The following is a 20,040-nucleotide window of genomic DNA, read 5'->3' on the forward strand; positions in this document are numbered from 1 at the left end:
ACTATATTTTATAGGGATTGATCTATATGTTAGCTTGATGGATTTGTTTTCTGTTACCTATCTGAGGTGTGATGTAGAAGTAGAACCTGTACCATGGATATATGTGGTTTAGAATCATTTGACCATTGTTTTTGTATGCAATATGTGTTTGAAATAAAATGATATTTCCATATTTTTATGAGTAAAACATTCATAGCGTAAATATGTTTTGTTAAGGATAATTCGTGGCGATGTCGGAGAAGGTTCATCCAAAAAGCGAAAACAAAAAGAGGTTAACCAAACTCATCAGAAAGGCAAGAAGAAGGCGCATGAGACTGTCGATGTGCTAAAAGTGAAGAAAGAACCTAGGGTAACTGCAGAAGATCAGCATGGGAGACTCAAGGCTAAGACTGTCAGCTCTTCTGGTGCGCATGTAGTTCAAGGAGCTGATCGTGAGTACATTACACTATCCTCCGATAGTGAAAGGTAAGTGTTTTGTTAATAAAAATTATAAGTAAGAACTGATATTGTCTTCATCAGTTGGTTATATTGACATCGTGTTAATATGGTGTTGTTGAAATTATTAGAGTGTATTCGCCCATCATTGTGGATCAGGATGAGGAGTGGTGGAGCCGGGAGGTGACAGATGTAAAGAAGTTTATGAGAAACGTGTTGGTAAGAAACTATAATTGTTGATATGATGCATTAGGAGTAGTCTGTAGCAGTCATATGTTGCTGAAACCGTTATATTAATTATTGCAGGTGTTTTCAGCTAAAGTCGTCAAAAGCTGTCTTCGCGGAAGGAATGAAAGAATTGAGCTATACGACTGTGACAATGAAGAACAGTATTTCTGTGAGATAAGGAAGAGACGGGGGGCGCCGGAGAAAATGCTGTGTGGAGCATAGTTTGATTACGCAAGGAATGCCAAATTTAAGGAAGGTGACATAGTATACTTTATCATCCATTATCCACTGGTCAAAGAAATACTGGTTTACGTTGATCGTAAAGAAGTTCAGGGAGGAGGTTGTAGAAAGAAGTCAAAGTGTGCTATTGATGAAAGCATTATCTCGACGGTGTTTTGGACAAAGATTTACTGATGTTTTTGATTAAGTTAAAGTAGGCTGTGTTATTTTGGAATACTTTTGTTAAGTGTTGAACAATGATGCTGTTATGTATCGTAATATTATAGACTGGATCCTAAGATAAGGGGTATTGTGTTTCGGTTATGATCCAAAATTTTATGTATTGACATTGTTTCTCTGTATGCAACAATATCAGTCACGTATGTCTAAATTATGGTAGATATTTAAGTATGTTTTGCAGTTTTTATGTCCAAAATTGTGTTATTAGAAAAAATATTTTGAAGTGAGTCCTATTTCTATTCCTACGTGTGTTACTACCCCATCTGCCCAATCATTATAAGAAAGTATAATATTGATGTTGTTGTGTGAAAAAGCAAACCGAATCTGAAATGTAAACTGACATAAAGTGAAAAGTCACATGTGTACCTTTGTGAGCATGCATGTGTATAGTGAAGGTGTGTCTGTCCACCACCAATAATGCATGGCACACTAAAGGTTAAGAAAAGGGGTTGGGAGGTATTAAAGTTAATTAAAAAAGGCCCCAAAGTAAGGTGAAAGTATATTTATTATTGTGAGTAACTGTAGCCACATGAAGCAAAAGGTTGGTAGTAGAAATAAGTTCCAAACCCACCATACACAAGACCATATGCAATAAATGCTTCAGCCATTGTTGCATCATTTCATAACCACCAAAAACGTGATAATCTTGAAAGGTAGTCTGCAAAGACGATGGCACTGAGTGGGAAGGTAGTTCATGGAGAGCTGTTGGACACAGTATGTATTGAAAAATTATCATTTCAGGTAAGGATGTTATTTAGTTTGCCTACATCAAAGTGGTGTGTAAAGTGTTAAAAATCATCAAAATATTTTGTCTTACCTTGTTAACTATAACTGAAATGATTTGTAGCAATTTCCGGAAATTGAGCCATGCTTTGTTAGAAAAAAAGTAGGGGATCTTCGGATAACATGGAGGATCTGGAACAATGAAGGTACCTGCCACGAATTGGTATACAACAATAGCGATGATGCCCCTGTTGTTACCAGTGGTTGGGCTGAGCTGCAAAACTACTATGATATGCCTGCTGATGTGGTAGTTATTTTGGGTTACTACGAGAACAACGATTTTGAGGTAGCCGGACATGTAGAAATAACGTCACATGAGGATTTTCCAAGGTACCATAGTAGATCCATCAGCCATAAGGGGATACATGTGTTTGACGTAGAACTCGACGATAGTAGTGTGAAATCAGCGAAATTAGTTGAGTGTGTCTATTCTATAAACTGTCGAAAGTCAAATTTGGTCTATATTTAATTAATTACCAAGTTTACTAATAACGACCTATCTCCGAATCTGTCTTATGCAGAGACTACAACCAGAGTTTGGTCAAGTTCTGAGAGACAATGATTATGAGGTTTTGACATTGTGTGGTGATAATGGAAGAACTCAGATGCTCCTAATTTTGAACACCGATGACCCAGGACGTACAAAATTAGGTTATGAATGGTTTGAATTTTGCGCATCAAACATCCTGCAATCCGGGGACATCATCAAATTCAAATTTGATGTAACCGACAGTCACAAAACATGCCATGTGTATAAGGTGTGTAACCCATAATCAACTTATGTTAAACTAAAATGTCGTTTCGGGACAGATGTTATATGTAATATATTTGAAATGCTCTTATGTCGCTTTTGTTTAATTCTTGTATTGTTAAGTGATACTGTTGGAATTAACAATTTAAGAACGTGGTTTATATCTATTGATTATAAACTCTGAGTTTTAGAAACCTTCATGGATAATCTATACAAACAGTACCGTATGTAAGTGGAAAACCAAGTATGCATGTAATAAAAAAACATGTTGTTCGAGTATCCCAGATTTATGTTACTACAAAGGGTCTCCTTGACCCATGTAACACCAAAATCAGTTACCATAAGGACTGTGAAAATTACAGGCCACAAAAAATTGTAACAGAAATGGTTCAAGTCAGTATTTGACGGTTCCACCGTTAAATATTATTGAAAACCTCCTTGTAAACCACATTCGCTGTGCTGGTTTTGGAGGTGTTTTTATCATCGTGTATTAGAACCTTGACTCCCTTCTTGCTGGTAACCCGCGATAGCGCAACATAGATCTGCCCATGAGTAAAGACGTCCCGAGGAATGTAAAGACCCACCCAATCTAAAGATTGACCCTGTGACTTGTTTATCGTCATAGCATACAAAACTTTTATTGGAAATTGTCTCCGACTGAGTTTGAAAGGTCAGGGAGATTGAGAAGGGGACATGTGCATCCTTGGAATATAAACCGCGTTTCCATGGTGTTTGCCTCCCATTATGCGTGCCTCAAGGATGTGCGACGCCATCTTTGTCACAATGAGCCGTGTACCATTACATAGTCCTTCAGGTTGATCAATGTTCCTCATAAGCATAACCGATGCACCAATCTCTAGTTTATGTGATGGTTCGGAAAACCTGAAGTATTTAAAGAACTCAGAAACTCCGGAGTCAAAACATCGAGCATGTCGTGGTCATGGATTTCGGATCGGTCGACAGTGTTGCAGCTATAATAATCCCTCAAATCACCTACGAAAAATCTGGTCATTTATAAACTAAAGGGACTTACATTCAAAATCCTTGCATAGTATAGTTAAACTGATTAAAACATTCGCATACATGGCATCATTGCTAAAACATGGTCATTAATTTTGTCCACCATATCAATGGTTGATGCCAAGATAGCTCTACATTTCAGATAGCCATAGTCGCGGTAATTACTGACGAATTCAGGATACGTGCTCGTTACAATGCCAATAATCGGATCTTCAAACTGTGTGATTAATATCTCTTATGGAAACTCAATTTCAGCAATGCCATCATTTGGACCTCCGAGCCTACCTTTACCGACTCTCAATAGCCAGTCTGAGAAATCATCGAATTCCTTCATTTCGTGTTCAGTTGTTCCAGATGTGAGGCGCATATTTTTGGTAAGTGTCAATACTTGTACATAGTGCCAAATGTATGAAGCGTTGATGGTTGCATGGACAATGTCTGATCGAGTTCCTCTAGGAATAACTGGCAAGATCTGCCTGAAGTCTCCTCCAAACACAACAACCTTACCACCAAACACCTGACTCGAGTTTCCAGTTACACTCATGAGATCCTTCAATGTCTTGTCAAGTGCTTCAAAGCACCATTTGTTGGCCATAGGAGCCTCGTCCCAAATTATCAACTTCGCTTGCCGAAGTAGCTCAGCAGCCTCATCATTGTATGGAATGTTGCAAGTTGAGTTATCCAAGGTGGGCACAGGTAGTTTAAACCTCGAGTGGGCGGTTCTCCCACCGGGTAACAACAATGCTGCGATCCCACTTGTCGCAACGGTTATGCATATGTCGTGTTTAAACATGAGCGAACTGGCAAGTGTTCTCCATATGTAGGGTTTTCCCGGTGCCCCCGTAACCGTGCAGAAAAAACACACCTCCCTTCTGACTATGAACCACATTCATAATTGTTTGGTATATTCCTCGTTGTTCATCTGCTTGGAACAAAAAGAGTTAAAAATACAATATAAATGAAAATATATAATGGAATCTGCCACAGAGAAAAATTTTACATGACAACAACCTGTAAGTGCGGCATGTAAGTTTTGGAACTCAGCTTTCATGGCTTCGATGTCATAACTGCGCTCCTCATAGATGAGACAATTCCCGAGTTGCTCCAAAACATAGTCATCGGGATATGGTATAGGCTTGAAGTCCCTAAGAGATCGTCGATTTAGTTGGAGTAGTTTTTCAATCTCCATTAAAGTGAAATTCATCAGTTGTTGTTGAGTAAGAATAAGTGCTGTCACAGCAAAAACATATCTTATGGCAATCATATATACATGATATAAAGATATTTAAAAGATATTACAAAACACACCATTGTCTTTAACCAGCAGTCTCTGCTGGTGCAACAGACCATCGAACAGCAAAACCCACAACTCCTTCCATACATGGGCAGGCCTGTTGACATTTCCTGATAAAAGCATAACCACAAACAGCTTTTGTAGGAAATGTCCAGACCCTCATTCACTTGCTTCTTTTATGGCTCTGATGTATTCACGACCATCTTCAAGAAAACCCATAGCAAAACATGCATCCCTAAAAGAATCATATTGTGTATCTCCAACCTTACGTATTTCTTCGTAAGTTGTAGGTCCTTTGACAACCGTCAACATCATCCGTAAATAATACAGTTCTCCTGTAGAAGGTGGAACCCATATCAAACGGCCAATCGTAAACCCCTTTTCCGAGGCTTCCACATCTGCAATCTTTTATGGTACACAAACATTGACAGAAACTGGCCGTAAGTAAGTTGCCTGGCCCGCTGATAGGTTTGGTTGGCAACTAACCACGAGTCAAACATAGACTCTGTCACGCTTGCCTTCTCTAAAACTTTTTCCATCCGGGCATAATCGGAGTAGAAGAGAGACTTCTCACCAATAAGATGGTAAAACATTCGTTCCAGAGCCAGTTTTCTCCCATGAATTTTGTATGATTAAATCCTCTAGCACGCTTTGCATGGTGAGATGTATCTACAGTCAAGGTACTGCTGTATTTCATCAACAACTTCATTAGAATTAGACGTGTTGCGGGTAGTTTGCACAACAGAAGCCGTAATTCGGTCATATCCTTTGTGGATATACTTGAAAAGATATTTTATAGAGGTGCTCTAGTTGCACCACTCCATGTTGATGTGTGCCTGGTATTTCAAAAGAAGCTTGGTGTTGTATGGGACCACATGATGGTTGTCTAATGGCACAGCGTTTTTTTGAACGACGTGCGTTGCTGATCTTCTCCTGTACATTGCGTAACCTTCCGAGTTGAGCATAGTATTTTCTATAAATTGCTTTGGGAAGAGCTTAGTGCATCTTCCGTTTTTCATACATTGTGAAGTAGTCCGAGCTAAACCACATGACCCGTGTATCATATGTGTCTTGACCAAGTTGTATAGTGTTGGGTGCTGTACGGGGTCAGGGATCTCAGCGTAGATAATGCGGTCAATATCTACAGGGGTGGGATACTTACTTTCGGGGCGTAAGAACACTAGAATATGAGCGTGTGGGAGACCCCACTTTTGGAATTCAATTGTATACATATCTGTTATTCCAACATAGATTATAAGGTCAGTGGGAATCCAAAATTAACATCACAACATCACAACAGACAGTAGTAGACTTACATGCCATAACACGTCCAAGCACATGGTTCTTTGTGATATCCCGCATAAGTTGTTCAAATTTAATCTTGAAGACTTTTTCTACTATATCGGGGCGGTCGTGTGCAGCTAAATTTTTTGGATCCAATTGTCGTTTGATTTCAGGCCAATTGGGGTTGCAGGTGAAAGTGATAAACAGATCGGGGAAACCCAATTTACTGGAGATCGCCATTCCGTCAAAGTATAGTTGGTCCATGTACCGCTTACTACCGACAAACGTTGAAGGCAAAATAACACGCTTTCCTTGCTTGTTCCCTTGTTGCGAAGTACCTGCACCATTAAGTTGCTGTAAGTTGTTATACTTCCTAACTCTGAGTTTAGAATGATTTTTCCTCAACCAATTCAGACGTTCTGTCTCAACCATAGTGTAACCATCGACCAAAAAATGTTGGAAGAGCCTTCTCAAATGAAGTAAAGTCTTTGGTTCGTCCCTACGTTCTTGAAGTCGAAAGCAGAGCCAATCCTTGATAGTTTGCCTATTCTATTTGGTGATGGTTTTTTCATGCTTGTACTTGTGAAGTAGTTGATCTCGGTAACCATCTTCCCCATAAATAAAAATCAATGGGTATTGGTAACCAAGATACGTCGGGTGAAACTCATCAATCCTCTGTAGTCCACCGTCACGACCATGGATTATGATGTCCCTAAGTTCAGCTGTGTCTACATCACCAACAATAAGGGCCGCCACCTTAGAAACAGTCGGTGTGTTGTAGACGCGGGGGTCCCCAAGTTCAACTTGAAATTAGTCTCAAGTGCAAGTCTTGGTAGGGCGTCTCCTTCAAAACGTCCCTTTCCATTCTAAATACTTTTGCATGAACGTTGTGCTCGTCCAACATGTGTTTCAACTTTGCAACCAATTCTCTTTCTAGCTTGGTATTATCTCTGTAAAGAGTTATAACATTTGCATGAGTGTCAACATGCAATATGATTTAAATCATACTTTTACTAACATTCATAGGTGAAGTGTTTACCTGAAACATTTCAACCTGTTATCAACCTCATTGTCCGTGTCAAAAATGTACAGTTTAGCATATTGTGGGACGCCCCCTTCTTCGGGAAGCATAGTACCGATTCTGTGACACGTTTGACTGTGAAGTCGCAGTGTAGGAGGACCTCCCCCATGTGAAATTGAATCATCAAACTTCATTCCAAGAGAAGTGAAGGAAAACATAGCATTGTAACTTTGGATGTTGGCCTGGTAATTTCGGCTCTCTGGAGAAATTTTGTCGTACATGAGTTTTTCCAAAAGAGGAGGAGCCTTCTTCATAAGTGGCAGGACAACCTTTCCACTCCGGCAACATATATGAAACTTTGCCACCGTTGTGTCCCTACATCTGCTTTTCCGCTCTTGATACCACATAAGTGACTTACAATGCTCGCACTCCCAAACAGGATTTCCAATGTCACAATACGCTGCAGACAATAAGAATTTCAATTCAATTATACATAAACAGCTTACCAAAACGTTGTATGTAAAATATGTAGTGAGACAATGTATTTACCTTGAAGGTGTGAATCTGTAGGATCTTCTATATGTTCACTTTCAGAATCGGAAGAATTTTCCACGGTACCTTCAGAACATGAATCAGAATTATCATCATTGGACGAATACACTGGATTCATGAATTGCGTAGTGTTGGATGTTTCGACGGATGAAACAACACCACCCATGTTGGAGTAGTAATTGGAAGTAGAAGCTCTGTTACTATTCCATGCAGAGACGTCCACCGTGTAGGATGATATGCTAGGCGGTGTAATTCCACTTGCCGAAGCCTTATTGCCAAAGTCGTTGCAACGTCTCTTCCGTGATAGATCCTCTGAAGTGGTTTTAGATGCCTGGGGCAATGGCTGGATATGTATGCTACCCGATTGGCCTGTAGTAGTAGGTGCGTTATGGGTAAGAGTTGAACGAACATTTTCGGACATGGCATTGTTGAAAGTCGAAAACAAATTAACTGTAGAATCATTTTCATATCTCTGTCGTTTAGGCTGGACATTTGGGAGTACATGTCGACCAGACGGTGCAGTATGAATAGTGTTTCCAATGTTTGACAACGAAGTACGTATGGTTAGGGGAGTTAATTTTGCCTGTGAAGCAGCATCTTTATAAGGTGTGGAAGTTTCACCATCCCAAAATTCCTGGTTTGCATTTGTTTTTTTAGCCTTCTTGTTGTCGATCACCAATTTCCGCTTATTCCTTGCAATTGCCCCAGGCGGAGGAGTGGGAGTATGCATAGTAGAGCTGGATGGTATTTTGGTAAATATTCTTGTTTTCTAATTAAGCTTAGAAATAAATGTCATAGATTTGAAGTTTGTAATCTGTATAGCATTAGGGAGTGTTTTACAAAGCACCTTCCATTTCTGTTGCAACGGAATGATGATGAGTGACATACTCAATATCATGAAAGTGAAAAAAATGTATAGATATACACAAACGAAATGATTACATGGATGTTACAGTTGTAAAAAGTTTTTTAAAAGCCTGCAGCATTTGGGAAGAAATCATATAATATTAAAATAAGCAAACATAAGTGTAGAAAGGGGGTACAAGCCATAGGATAGACCTTTGGAGTGTTTGGAAGGAAGATGTGCAAAGGAATTAATTGCTGATATGACGTCAAGCTCTTGTATAAGATAAAGGGCACTGTTCATCCAGTTGTGAATTAGTACTGGAAGGCTATTATTCAAAAAACTATAACATGAACCTATCCGTGAAGGGGTTAGGTGGGGTTAAAAGTTGAATAATTTCTGGGAGAAATATGGAAACGTTAGCAATAGGTTGATCATATTATTGTGAATAAAGAAATATTACAGACTGATATATTAGATAAATAAATAAAAAGACGTGAAGTCATCAGTTTTTTACCATTGCCATTTTGTGACACTCATACTATTGTTGGTTAGGTTGTCACTTTCGTTAGATATTTAGATAAATGATGTTCAGGATGAATTTACAAAGGCTGTGACATTAGCAGGATACTGTTGTAAAAATTTAAGTGAGTGATAATATTTTAAGGGTTGTAGTTTGTTTAATATTGATATAGAAAAACAAAAGCACATTAGTAAGGAAGCTGATATAAATTAAACTAAAAATTTACGACCACATTAGCAAGTACAGGGAGACAAAATAAATTCGAATTACACAGATGGGGAAGTTGACAAAATATGTTAAAGGTTATGAACCTTCTAATTACATTTAACAACCCATTAAACCACTTGTTGCAAGTTTAGGCTTGGTAGGTAAAAAGACTTCCAAAATGGGATACAAAACATTGTTTATGTAGGTGACAGTGAAGACATGGTTTAGGTCACCGTTTTTTTTCCACGATCGCGTCCTCCGGAGGCATCCTCTTGACTTTTGCCAAAGGTGTTTGTCGCTACCGCGAAAATTAACAGAGTCGCCACTAACATATTTATCCTGAAGAGGAAGAGAATGCCAACAAACCATAAAACAAAACAAAGGTCTCACGACCAGAGAAAAAGGGTAAGGGAGTCGGTTACGCGAGGGTAAGGTGTTAGCACCCCTCACGCCCATCGTACTCGATGGTATCCACGCTAGTGTCTAAATCTATGGGTGTGTAAGCAAACTGCGCTAATCTAGACTAAAATGCATGCAAAATGTAGGGAAAAGAAAATATTATACTCGCACGGGCCCTACCCCGCTGCCTACGTATCCTTTTTGAAGAATCGGAGGTACCGTAGCTCGGCTAACTAGTTTCTGTTTGTTTTGTGTTTTTTAGGTGAACGAGTTACATTCACACCCCGCTGCTCGACCTTTGGAGTCTTACGCTTGGGAATGGAGCGGAAATAACAAGCTCTTAAGAAAAGAAAATCAAAGAGTGTGGTTTGTGTTTTAAAGAATGCATGAGGAAGGCCTAAGCTAAAGGGGAAAGCTTGCTACCTAATGTTATCATACAAAGGGTACAAGTCTAAACTAAACTAGCAACATACGGGAAAAAGGGCGAAAGCAAACAAGTATATCACACAAACGAGCTCCGCTCGTAAAGCAAACAAAACCAACGACATTGGCCGAGTGGTAGAAAAGCGGTCCTGCCATAGCCAAGGGGAGCGAATCACTCGAGTCAACCAAGCATTAGACCTCGCGAAAATGATCGGGCCATAGACAAGAGGAGCGAGTCCCTCTCAGCAACCAAGCCGTCACGGATCGTAAAGGAAAACGGTTCGTGCGTACACCGAGCATCAATGTCGAGCAACGCGAGCTATAGGAAATGCGGGGGTCCGACTGCATGAACCCTTTTCCTGACATACTCGATAACCAGATCTTGTGCAGGTTCAGAAGCGAGTCACGCGTAGCGTGCGCATACTGAACAGACTCGATGAGACTAGGTGGGGGTTGTTGCTAACCCTTTCCGCATGCCTTCCACGAGGACTTAACGGAGTGCCATATAGGTCTTATTACACCGTGACTCCCTGCCGCAAAGCACAAATATAAACACACCAACAAAAACAGAGCCTCTTTCGAAGTGATAAAATGAAACGGGATCAATACCGAACAGATTATGATCCGTAAAATGCAGCGAAGAAAGCAAGAAAACTAGGGATCCCGCGAGCGAGCTAGCAAAGGCAAAAGCAAACATGTCAGCACTCCGATTAAAATCCGCGTAAGCAATCAAGAGTCGGCGCGATGAAAGTAAATCACGCGCCGACGTGTGCATCGGGCACAACGAATACCATACACCTGCAAGGGAAACAGAAATCCGGACAAACAAGCATAATGATAAAGAATGCGTGTAGAAACGCGAATCAGAGAGAGAGGATAAATGTCGTGTCCCGCAAATAAAGCGGAACACGAGAGCGAGTATCGACCAGAGCCTCCATGTTGCCTTGCATACTAGCACACACGTTAGAGATAACAAGACACCGCAATCGGAATTGCGTTATTGAATTATAAGCTAAACCGGAAATGGATAACGAAATAGAAAGTGAAAACATAACAAAAGCAAACAAAAAGAAACTTGGGATAGTATTCAAAAGCAAATCAAATATGTACCCTAAAACTACAGAAGCCAAAACAAGTATTTACATGCACAACGGTACACCGAAACGGCGAAACCGGGTAAAAACAGTGAAAACTAAACTCGTCGGAATTAAGCCAAAATTTTATTGCAAGGTTAAAACGTGCTAAAGAAGTCAAATATGCAATCAGAAATTACAAAATCGGCTCGGAAGCACGACTTTCGGAACAAGTGTAGTAGCGAAAACAGTAAAAAAAGTCGGCCGAAACCGAAAATAAACTGTGCAAACAGCTCCGAAAATATTATTACGTATGAAAAACATTATTCACATTCGCAAAAACTCATTGTAGATCAAAAGATATGGCCAAATGACAAAAAGCCGACACGACGCGCGTAAATAGCAAAACCGAGTCAAACGCGACCAAAACGCGAAACAGAAAAAGGCAGCAGCTCAAATATCATTTATTAGCATCCAAACATGTCATGTAATCACTTAGAAACCATCAACAATCAATACCACAAAGCTTAGAATGAGATCTCTTTTTAGAAAGCTAAATTTCATGAATTAGAGGAAGTGAAGTGTGGTGAAATTGGAATATCAAATTTGCTGCACTATAATAGCCATAAAACAGTCTCTAAAACACGTCAAAGCTCAATGCAAAAATTCATGGTGATTAGCATAACTGTGCATACATTTGTAAGTGTAAATTTGGTGCACCAAACAAGTTCTCACATAGCAAACAACAAGTAGTACTCAACATTAATCCACATATTTTTTGAAGCATTTTTATATGGTAAAACTCAAGTATTAAAACAAACATTGCATTTTCATGAAACAAGTTTCAACCAAACTAGTTTTTTAACACATTTTTAAACAATCAACAAAATCAAACATTATGAACAAGAAGAATCACCCAACACCTTTTTTATGCAACATATTTAACAACAACAAGCTCCAACAATTAGCACCACATGTTATCAAGTGTTATTCATCAAATTCAACAATTAGTACTCAACAACTCAAGTAAGCAAGAACCAGAATCTACCATTTCTTTCAAATATCATGCTAACAATATCAAATAACACCACAAAAAATTTCCAGCATTTAGACACTTGAATTAACATGGTTTCTATGCAAATATCATATCCAACAACAACACTTTAACACCAATAATTTCCAGCATTAATACCACATTGAATTAGCATCAAAATATCATCAAAACAACACTAAAACATCACCAAATTTTCCAGCAACTATGTGTTCATATAACCATATTTTTATGACTTTTTTGAGGTTCTAAATCCACATCAAGACACCATAAACTTCCAGCAACAATTCACATATTTAAATGATATTATAAAGTTACAAAATCAACATAAAACCATGATTTAGCATCATCAATTAGCAACCACAATAACACCACTCAATATACTACCAATTATAGTCAAAATCACCTCTCACACTCAATTCAACAAACATGTTATGTGCTAATTTTTAATTCAAGAGCAACATCAACAATTATTAACACACACCACATTTAAGTTTCACATTTGAATCAATTAAGCAAGATCAACATGAATCATTCAAACAACAAGCGAGTATTATCATCAATTATCAAAAATCATCCATCGACAATCAAACATCATCATTAATTATTATATTAATTCGGATCAAGCAACAAAATCAATGATCTAACAAGATCTGTAGTGAATTTACCGGATCAAGCGACGAGAATGAGATCGGATGAACACAAACGCGAACACGAACGAAATCCAAGGTATGAGAGAGGGAGAGTGACGTGCCCTAGCCTTGGGAGAGAGAGAGAGAGAGAGAGAGATTTGAATTTGATGATCAATGAGAGAGGAGATTCTTCACTCTTGCTTTGATCTTCATTTGTTCTTGAGATTTGATCTTGAATTGATGAAGATTGATGAAGTTTTGTGAGTTTTTGTGGTTTTGATCCAAGAAAATTGAGAGAGAATTGAGAGAAAGTGTTTTGATCTTTTGGGTGAAATTGAAGTTATGAGAGAATATGAAGAAAAATAACTTATATAGTGTGAGTGGTGAAATGTCTAAAGCGCCCTTAATTATCTCTTTTTTAACTCGTTTTCGAGGAAACTCGGTTCGGCTCTGAATTCCGGAACGAAACCAATGCCATTGCGAAGATGACCAAATTCGTGACTCGTAGCCACGAGAATCGTCTCAATCCGATAAGCGATGAAGAAATTACGCGCGTTTGAATGACGAGAAACGTCGATTCATCTGGCGCTACTGTGCAGAATTTTGTGAGTACCGCTCAAAGAACTCGATAAAACTCCATCTTCGGCTCGAAATCTGAACAAGCATGTGTGACTAAGAATCGAAGCTAACAAAATTTCTGAGAAAATGCCACCGGCATGAACTTCATACGATAAAAATCGAAGAAGTTATGAATTTTCGAACTTGGTGCGACATACCCGAAAACACACTTTTTACCGAAAGATTACGGCATTCATCAAAATGCTGGGAATTTTCAGTGCATAATTGGTCTTCGGGCCGAACATATGAAATCTCGGGGATGATGATACGAAGCTCCATTTAAATTTTCGAGCGAATCCGACAAGCGGATTGTGAGATATTTTCTGAGGCCCAAAACCCTACATTCAGCACCATTTTTCATTGTGAAATCTCAAGTAATTTGCAAATCTGACAACCTTCCTCAAAGAATTGACTTTCGAGCCGAACACGAAAGTTGTAGATATCGTCGAAACAGTCAGGGCCCCACGGGAACCCAACTCATATCACCTTCTTACTAAGACTTGCGAATTTTCTCGTTTTTTCACTGTTTAAACCATTTTTCACATCGCGCTTCCGTAAAACCTCAAGAACTCTTTATTTTTTTTCCTTTAATTTCGAACGACAAATTAAACTTCTTGGATAACTTATATCTCAAATAAAGAGGGCAAATTTTGGGGTGCATCAATGTTACGGGATCGGGAATAGGCGTCGATGAGATCTCTCCTTCCTCTTCAATAGAAACCAAAGAGCAATAATTAGCAAGGGAAATTCGGATCACTTTATACTCAGAATCATTATATGGAATTCCAGGTTACCGTTTGAGGTTGCAAAAGATCCAACGAAACACCCTCGCCAATGCTCTCCAATTTCTTCAAAAACAAACCTCATAAACTACCGATAAAGTATTTAGAAAATAAACAACAGTTGGACATTTTGGGGTCAAGAATGAATACCATTTCAGAATGCGGAGTGGAATCAAGGATTGGAAAAGTCTGTAGGAAAAGAAAATTTGTTAGCAATCGCCAGGATAGACAATAGAAAGAAATATGTTTTGCTTATCAAGAGATATGTCGACAACCTCTTAAGATCTTTCCTATGCATTTAATCCTTTTCTTAAATGATGGTATGATTAAAAAAAAGTAATAAGAGGAAAAACCATAGAGGTGCAAGTGTGCAAAGTGCTTTTTTTTAAAGTTTTATCTTGATTATTAATGTTTTAGCTCAAAGGTAAAATTATGGTCCAAGTGGACAAAAGGAAGATAACGGAAACATAAACAATGCGTCCAAATGGACAAAGAAAAAATAGCGGAAGCATAAATAATATATCCAAATGGACAAAGAGAAAATAGCGGAAACATAAATAATATGTCTAAATGGACAAAGAAAAATAGCAGAAACATAAATAATATGTCCAAATGGACAAAGAAAAAATAGCGGAAACATAAATAATATGTCCAAATGGACAAAGAGAAAATGACATAAACATAAATAATACGTCCAAATGGACAAAGAGAAAATAACAGAAACATAAATAATACGTCCAAATGGACAAAAAGAAAATAACAGAAACATAAATAATACGTCCAAATGGACAAAGAGAAAATAACAGAAACATAAATAATACGTCCAAATGGACAAAGAGAAAATAACATAAACATAAATAATACGTCCAAATGGACAAAGAGAAAATAACATAAACATAAATAATACGAATGATAAAATAAAGCATAAAACAAGAAATATAAAGAACAATATAATAAAATGCGGAAATTAAAGTCAATTGTTAGTACGTTAGCACGCGAATCATCTTGAAGCTAGTCAAGTATATCCACGATGTTAGTGAAGATCGATGGTGAGTGAATGATGATCTCGGATTTAAAGTTAATAAAAATTTATCAGAAGCTTGATAGAATCATAGCGACTACACGATAAATTTCTAAAAGTCTTAAATCAACTGCATACAATCTCTGCCATATTTGATCTTTTATTCCAATTCGGGACAAAGAAAAAGATAAGAAATAATATCAAATAATATACAAAAATAAACCTGAAATTGTGAAAAATTTACACAATAATAAGAGAGATATTTTGAAAGTATAATTAGGTTAAGAGAAAATAAAATGACAAAATCTTAAATCTAAAATAAATTAAACCTAATTCTTTTTTTTTTGTTTTTTTTTTTTTATGTTTTTAAGTTAATTAAAAGCTAATTAAACAAATAATTATACAAATAATTAAACTTAACAAGAAAAATAAATCTAGTTATGTATAAAATTAGTATATAATATATAAACCTAATTTAACAAAATAAAATATTTTTTTTCGAATTTTTTGATAGGTTAGAAATAATTAAAAAAAAGCAAATATATACATAATTACTAATTAATTAAGCAAAATAAATTAACTATGAATAAAAATAAAATATTTTTATGTCAAATATTAGATTATAAAAATATAAACCTAAATCTAAAAGGAAAATATTTTTGGAGTTTTTTGATTGGTTGAAAATAATTAAAAAGCAATATTTACATAATTACTAATTAATTAAGCAAAATAAATTAATTATGAAAAGAAATAAAATATTTTTATGTTAAAAATTAAATAAACATTTTATCAACTTAAAACTAAAATTAAAACATTTTTTTTTGAGAAATTGAAAATATGAATAAATATGGAGTTTTTAATTCATGAACTCCTAACACTACTACATATTAAAAACTACACTGTACTTACTCTATGATGTCCCAAGAGTGGAATAGAGTGATTGAAATTGATTGAAAGTGGCTATTTGAATGAGCCTTGATTTTTTACAAGTTTCTTGAAACTTTTGAAAAATATAAAATGCTTAAACTATGGCTTTGGTGTTTGTTGTTGTTCTTTCCCTTTGGCTCCTCTTTTTTTTTTTGCTCTCTTGAATGAAGAAAATGAAACTCTATTTATAGGCAAAGAGTTTGATCTTGGAGGCCAAGCAAGTGGAAAAAACCATGATTGATTTTTGTGGAAAAAGAATGGAATATTCTTTTATGCTAGGTTAAAAGCTTAACCATGGTTTAATCACTCAAGTATTATTCTCTCCAATCTTGCAATCTTATCTTTAAGAATCTTGAATGGTCATTGCTTGCATCACATGAAGCATCTTGGATAATACCTTGAATTATCTCACTTTAATTGAATTTTAAATAAATAAAATTCAATAAAAAATGAAATGAAAAATGTCATGAACCATGGATATGTTGTGAATGCCCTTGAACATATGAGAACCAAGATTGAATCACAAAAGAATTGGTCTTTTTGAAAAAGAATCAAATTTTGGTCATTACTTGTTTCATGCATTTTTCCAAAAAAGGTGAACTTCATCAAGCCATATCTCCCTCAATTTTGATCCTATGAAAGTGTTCTTGTACTTTTTGGAAAGCCCAAGATGCCCTCTACAAGCCACTTTGGAAGCTTTTTTTGCATTTGGAGAAGTTATCTTAATGATATGGGCTTTGACAAAAAACAGTTTTTTGTTGACTTTCAAAATGACCTGTAATGTTTTGGCTTATATCTCTTATGCGGAAGCATTTCTTGACCTCGGGCCCAACATCAAAGTTGTAGAGAATTTAATTTCCTTGAGAACAAGCTTTGATTGGAATTTTTCTGATAAATTATGAGAGAGTTATTGTCGGTCAAAGTTCAGTTGACTTTTAGGTAAAAAACTCTAATTTTGCAATTTTGAGTTTTGTTGATTTCTGAACTTTACTTGATGAATTATGATAAATCCTTGATCAGTTGATGAATATTACTTCCAATGATTGATGTTGACTAAAAATCTTGATTTTTGACTGCAGTTGACTTTTTTTTTATGAACCGCGGTTTTGCGATCTTTCAATGAATCAAGGTCTTCTCCTCCATTAAATGACATGAATTGAATATAATGTTGATTTGAAGGCCTTTGAATCATGAGAGAATGATGAACCTCTTGTGGGCCTCAAAACCCTAATTTCTTCAGCTTTCTTTTGATCATTCTCCTGTTTTTGACACACAAGCAACAAACTTTTTTTTTTATATTTTTTTGTTATTAAATAAAAATATGCATGATGATAAATGATAATGATAATGATCACAATACTTAGAAAAATGATGGGATCTCAGAGGTCAAAAATTGGGGTGCAACAGATGCCCCTATTTAAGTTTCTTCTATCCGGAGATGTGAAGATTGGAAATCTTCGTTTCTACGTGATTGAAGAGACTTAAATATATATAAAAACACAATTTTTGAACCTGAGATGCAATGTACTGCTTATGATTATGAATGCATATGATTTCCACGAGATGGAAACAGGACACCACAGGGGAGAAGTAAACAGACTCCGTTGGGGAAAAGGTATACGTCATCCCGGAATAGAATCGGATCTCACAAAAGAAAGAAACAGTCGACAGAAGCTTTCAGGAGTAAAACGTGAAAGGAACTCTGGATAGGAAATCAATAGAGACGTTCAGAAAGAAAAATCTCTGGAACCCACATCAGAAATAATTCAAGAGTAAAACATGAATGAATTTGGAAAGGAGTATAAATTGACAGAGGCATTCAAGAGTAAAACATGATTGAACATCATCACAAGCAATCAAGACTAAAACATGATTGAATAGTATCAAAAGCAATCAAGAGTAAACCATGATTGGATAACATCATAGGCAATCAAGACTAAAACATGATTGAATAGTATCAAAAGCAATCAAGAGTAAACCATGATTGGATAACATCATAGGCAATCAAGACTAAAACATGATTGAACATCAAAAGAAATCAAGAGTAAACCATGATTGGATAACATCAAAGGCCATCAAGAGTAAAACATGATTGAGACACCAATCGAGAGTAAAGCACGATCAAATAGCATCGAGAGTAAAACATGATCGGATATAAATAAAGATCAATCAAGAGTAAAGCGTGATTGAATAATATTAAAGGTTAATGCCAAGTGAGTTGGACTTCGATCTCAAGGTAAGATGTTGATAACAACAAGACTTGGAAAAATATAAATGAACATGAATTTGTTTTTATGCATGATGTTAAATTTTTCTATGCATGATGAATGCTCAATGAAATGTAGTTATTTATGACAACTGAGATTGACTCTTTTGTGAGGCAAGATTGGAGCTTTGATTCCTCAACACGAGAACTCTAAAAAATCCGCTTGGAAAGAAGATGCTTGAACAAACTTCTTGTCACACTGATAAGTGTATCAAACAAATGATCCTTTGAGAAGGACTGATAAATTGTGCTTGGGGATTGCTGAAGAAGATTGCCCCTGATTGAATAATTGTTGCAAGTTAACTGATCATGGCTTTAGTTGAACTATGTTGGGGATGAACTGATCATGGATTCAACTCTTGAAATGAATTTTGGGAAGACTTGCCATAGTATACATCTTGAAGAGGATATTCTGATCAACAAATCTTGATTAAACATATGAACAACAGGATCTTGAAGTAACGTGCCCCTGATAGGATCACTGACCAAGTTTCTCGACTGTTTAAACTTCCTAGAAGATGAGTGCTTACTTGCAAATAAAATTTTCATTCAAGAATGGTAATTTTAATGCAATTCTCAAAACATATTTTTGAAATCAAAGTCACTTTGTAAAGAAAATCGAATCACTGGTCAAAACATAAAGGTTAAGACAATCAACATGAAAGATAAAGCAAAGATATGGTATCAACATAAATGATTGGTAAATATCTTGGGAGTCAGCTTACGCAACCTTGTTATAGTATGCTTTCAAAATAAACCTTGCTTCAATTAGGACTTTTGAAGGTTGTAACATGGTCAGGTTCACGGTTTAAAAAACAAAAGATATAAGGCTCAAAATTTTTGTAACCCACCCCATCTTCGTGATGATCTTCAGTCCTAAACTCAGTTAATTCAAAATATGCATTCAGGTTCCAAGAGACTTTTGGAATTTTACCTGTTGTAATGATGAGAGATCACAAGCCGAGAAAACATAGAGGTGGTAGTCACTTCTTCCTTTTGATAGTCACAACATTTTGTGGTTCAAGAATTTATTGACTTCTCTCTATTTTCTTTCTTTTGATATCCCTAACTTTTGCCTGAACTGTTTATTTTGAAACTTACAGTCAGCGGGATGCCTTAATTTTTGCCTAAGTTATTTTTTGATTTTGACTTAGCAGGCTTTTCGTTGATTTTATTTTTTGATACTTTTTTTTTGAAAGATAGTGACTACCTTGCTTAATGATTATAATGAACCATCATCAACTTTTGCTTGGCGTCTCAAACATTTCTTTGATGTATGCGGAGGAAAGCTTGTGATTAAAATACTTGTTGAAAGGTGTATTGAATGATTCTCTTAAAATAGAATGCACAACCAAATTAACTGGGAACTACCCTGCCCCGAGTTAAAATGTGGGTTATTTCGTATATAAAGAAACACCAACTTCTAGGCTCAAAGGAGTTGACGAGG

General features: G+C 36.5%; 1 protein-coding gene across 2 annotated transcripts; it reads left to right on the plus strand.

Annotated features, from left to right (window-relative positions):
- The first annotated feature begins 1,649 nt into the window (after positions 1 to 1,649).
- On the plus strand, positions 1,650 to 2,841 carry LOC131626922 (uncharacterized). 2 transcript variants are annotated; one of them, XM_058897759.1, is made up of 3 exons: positions 1,650 to 1,863; positions 1,970 to 2,235; positions 2,427 to 2,841. In XM_058897759.1, the coding sequence occupies exons 1-3, from the start codon at positions 1,792 to 1,794 to the stop codon at positions 2,455 to 2,457; spliced, it is 369 nt and encodes a 122-aa protein (XP_058753742.1). In that variant the 5' UTR covers positions 1,650 to 1,791; the 3' UTR covers positions 2,458 to 2,841. The 2 variants fall into 2 exon arrangements, with proteins under 2 accessions (XP_058753742.1, XP_058753741.1); XM_058897758.1 differs by having other exon boundaries at positions 1,970 to 2,320; positions 2,427 to 2,835.
- The last annotated feature ends 17,199 nt before the right edge of the window (positions 2,842 to 20,040 follow it).

The sequence above is a fragment of the Vicia villosa genome, unplaced genomic scaffold (assembly GCF_029867415.1).
Source record: "Vicia villosa cultivar HV-30 ecotype Madison, WI unplaced genomic scaffold, Vvil1.0 ctg.000334F_1_1_3, whole genome shotgun sequence".
NCBI classification, from domain to species: Eukaryota; Viridiplantae; Streptophyta; class Magnoliopsida; order Fabales; family Fabaceae; genus Vicia; species Vicia villosa.

Bases quoted from the DNA above. Each gene is read 5' to 3' on its own strand.
- LOC131626922 (XM_058897758.1), top strand. From the start codon at position 1,792: ATGGCACTGAGTGGGAAGGTAGTTCATGGAGAGCTGTTGGACACAGTA. The intron at 1,864-1,969 runs GTAAGGATGTTA...AATGATTTGTAG, and splicing joins TTGAAAAATTATCATTTCAG to CAATTTCCGGAAATTGAGCC. The intron at 2,321-2,426 runs GTTGAGTGTGTC...TGTCTTATGCAG, and splicing joins GTGTGAAATCAGCGAAATTA to AGACTACAACCAGAGTTTGG.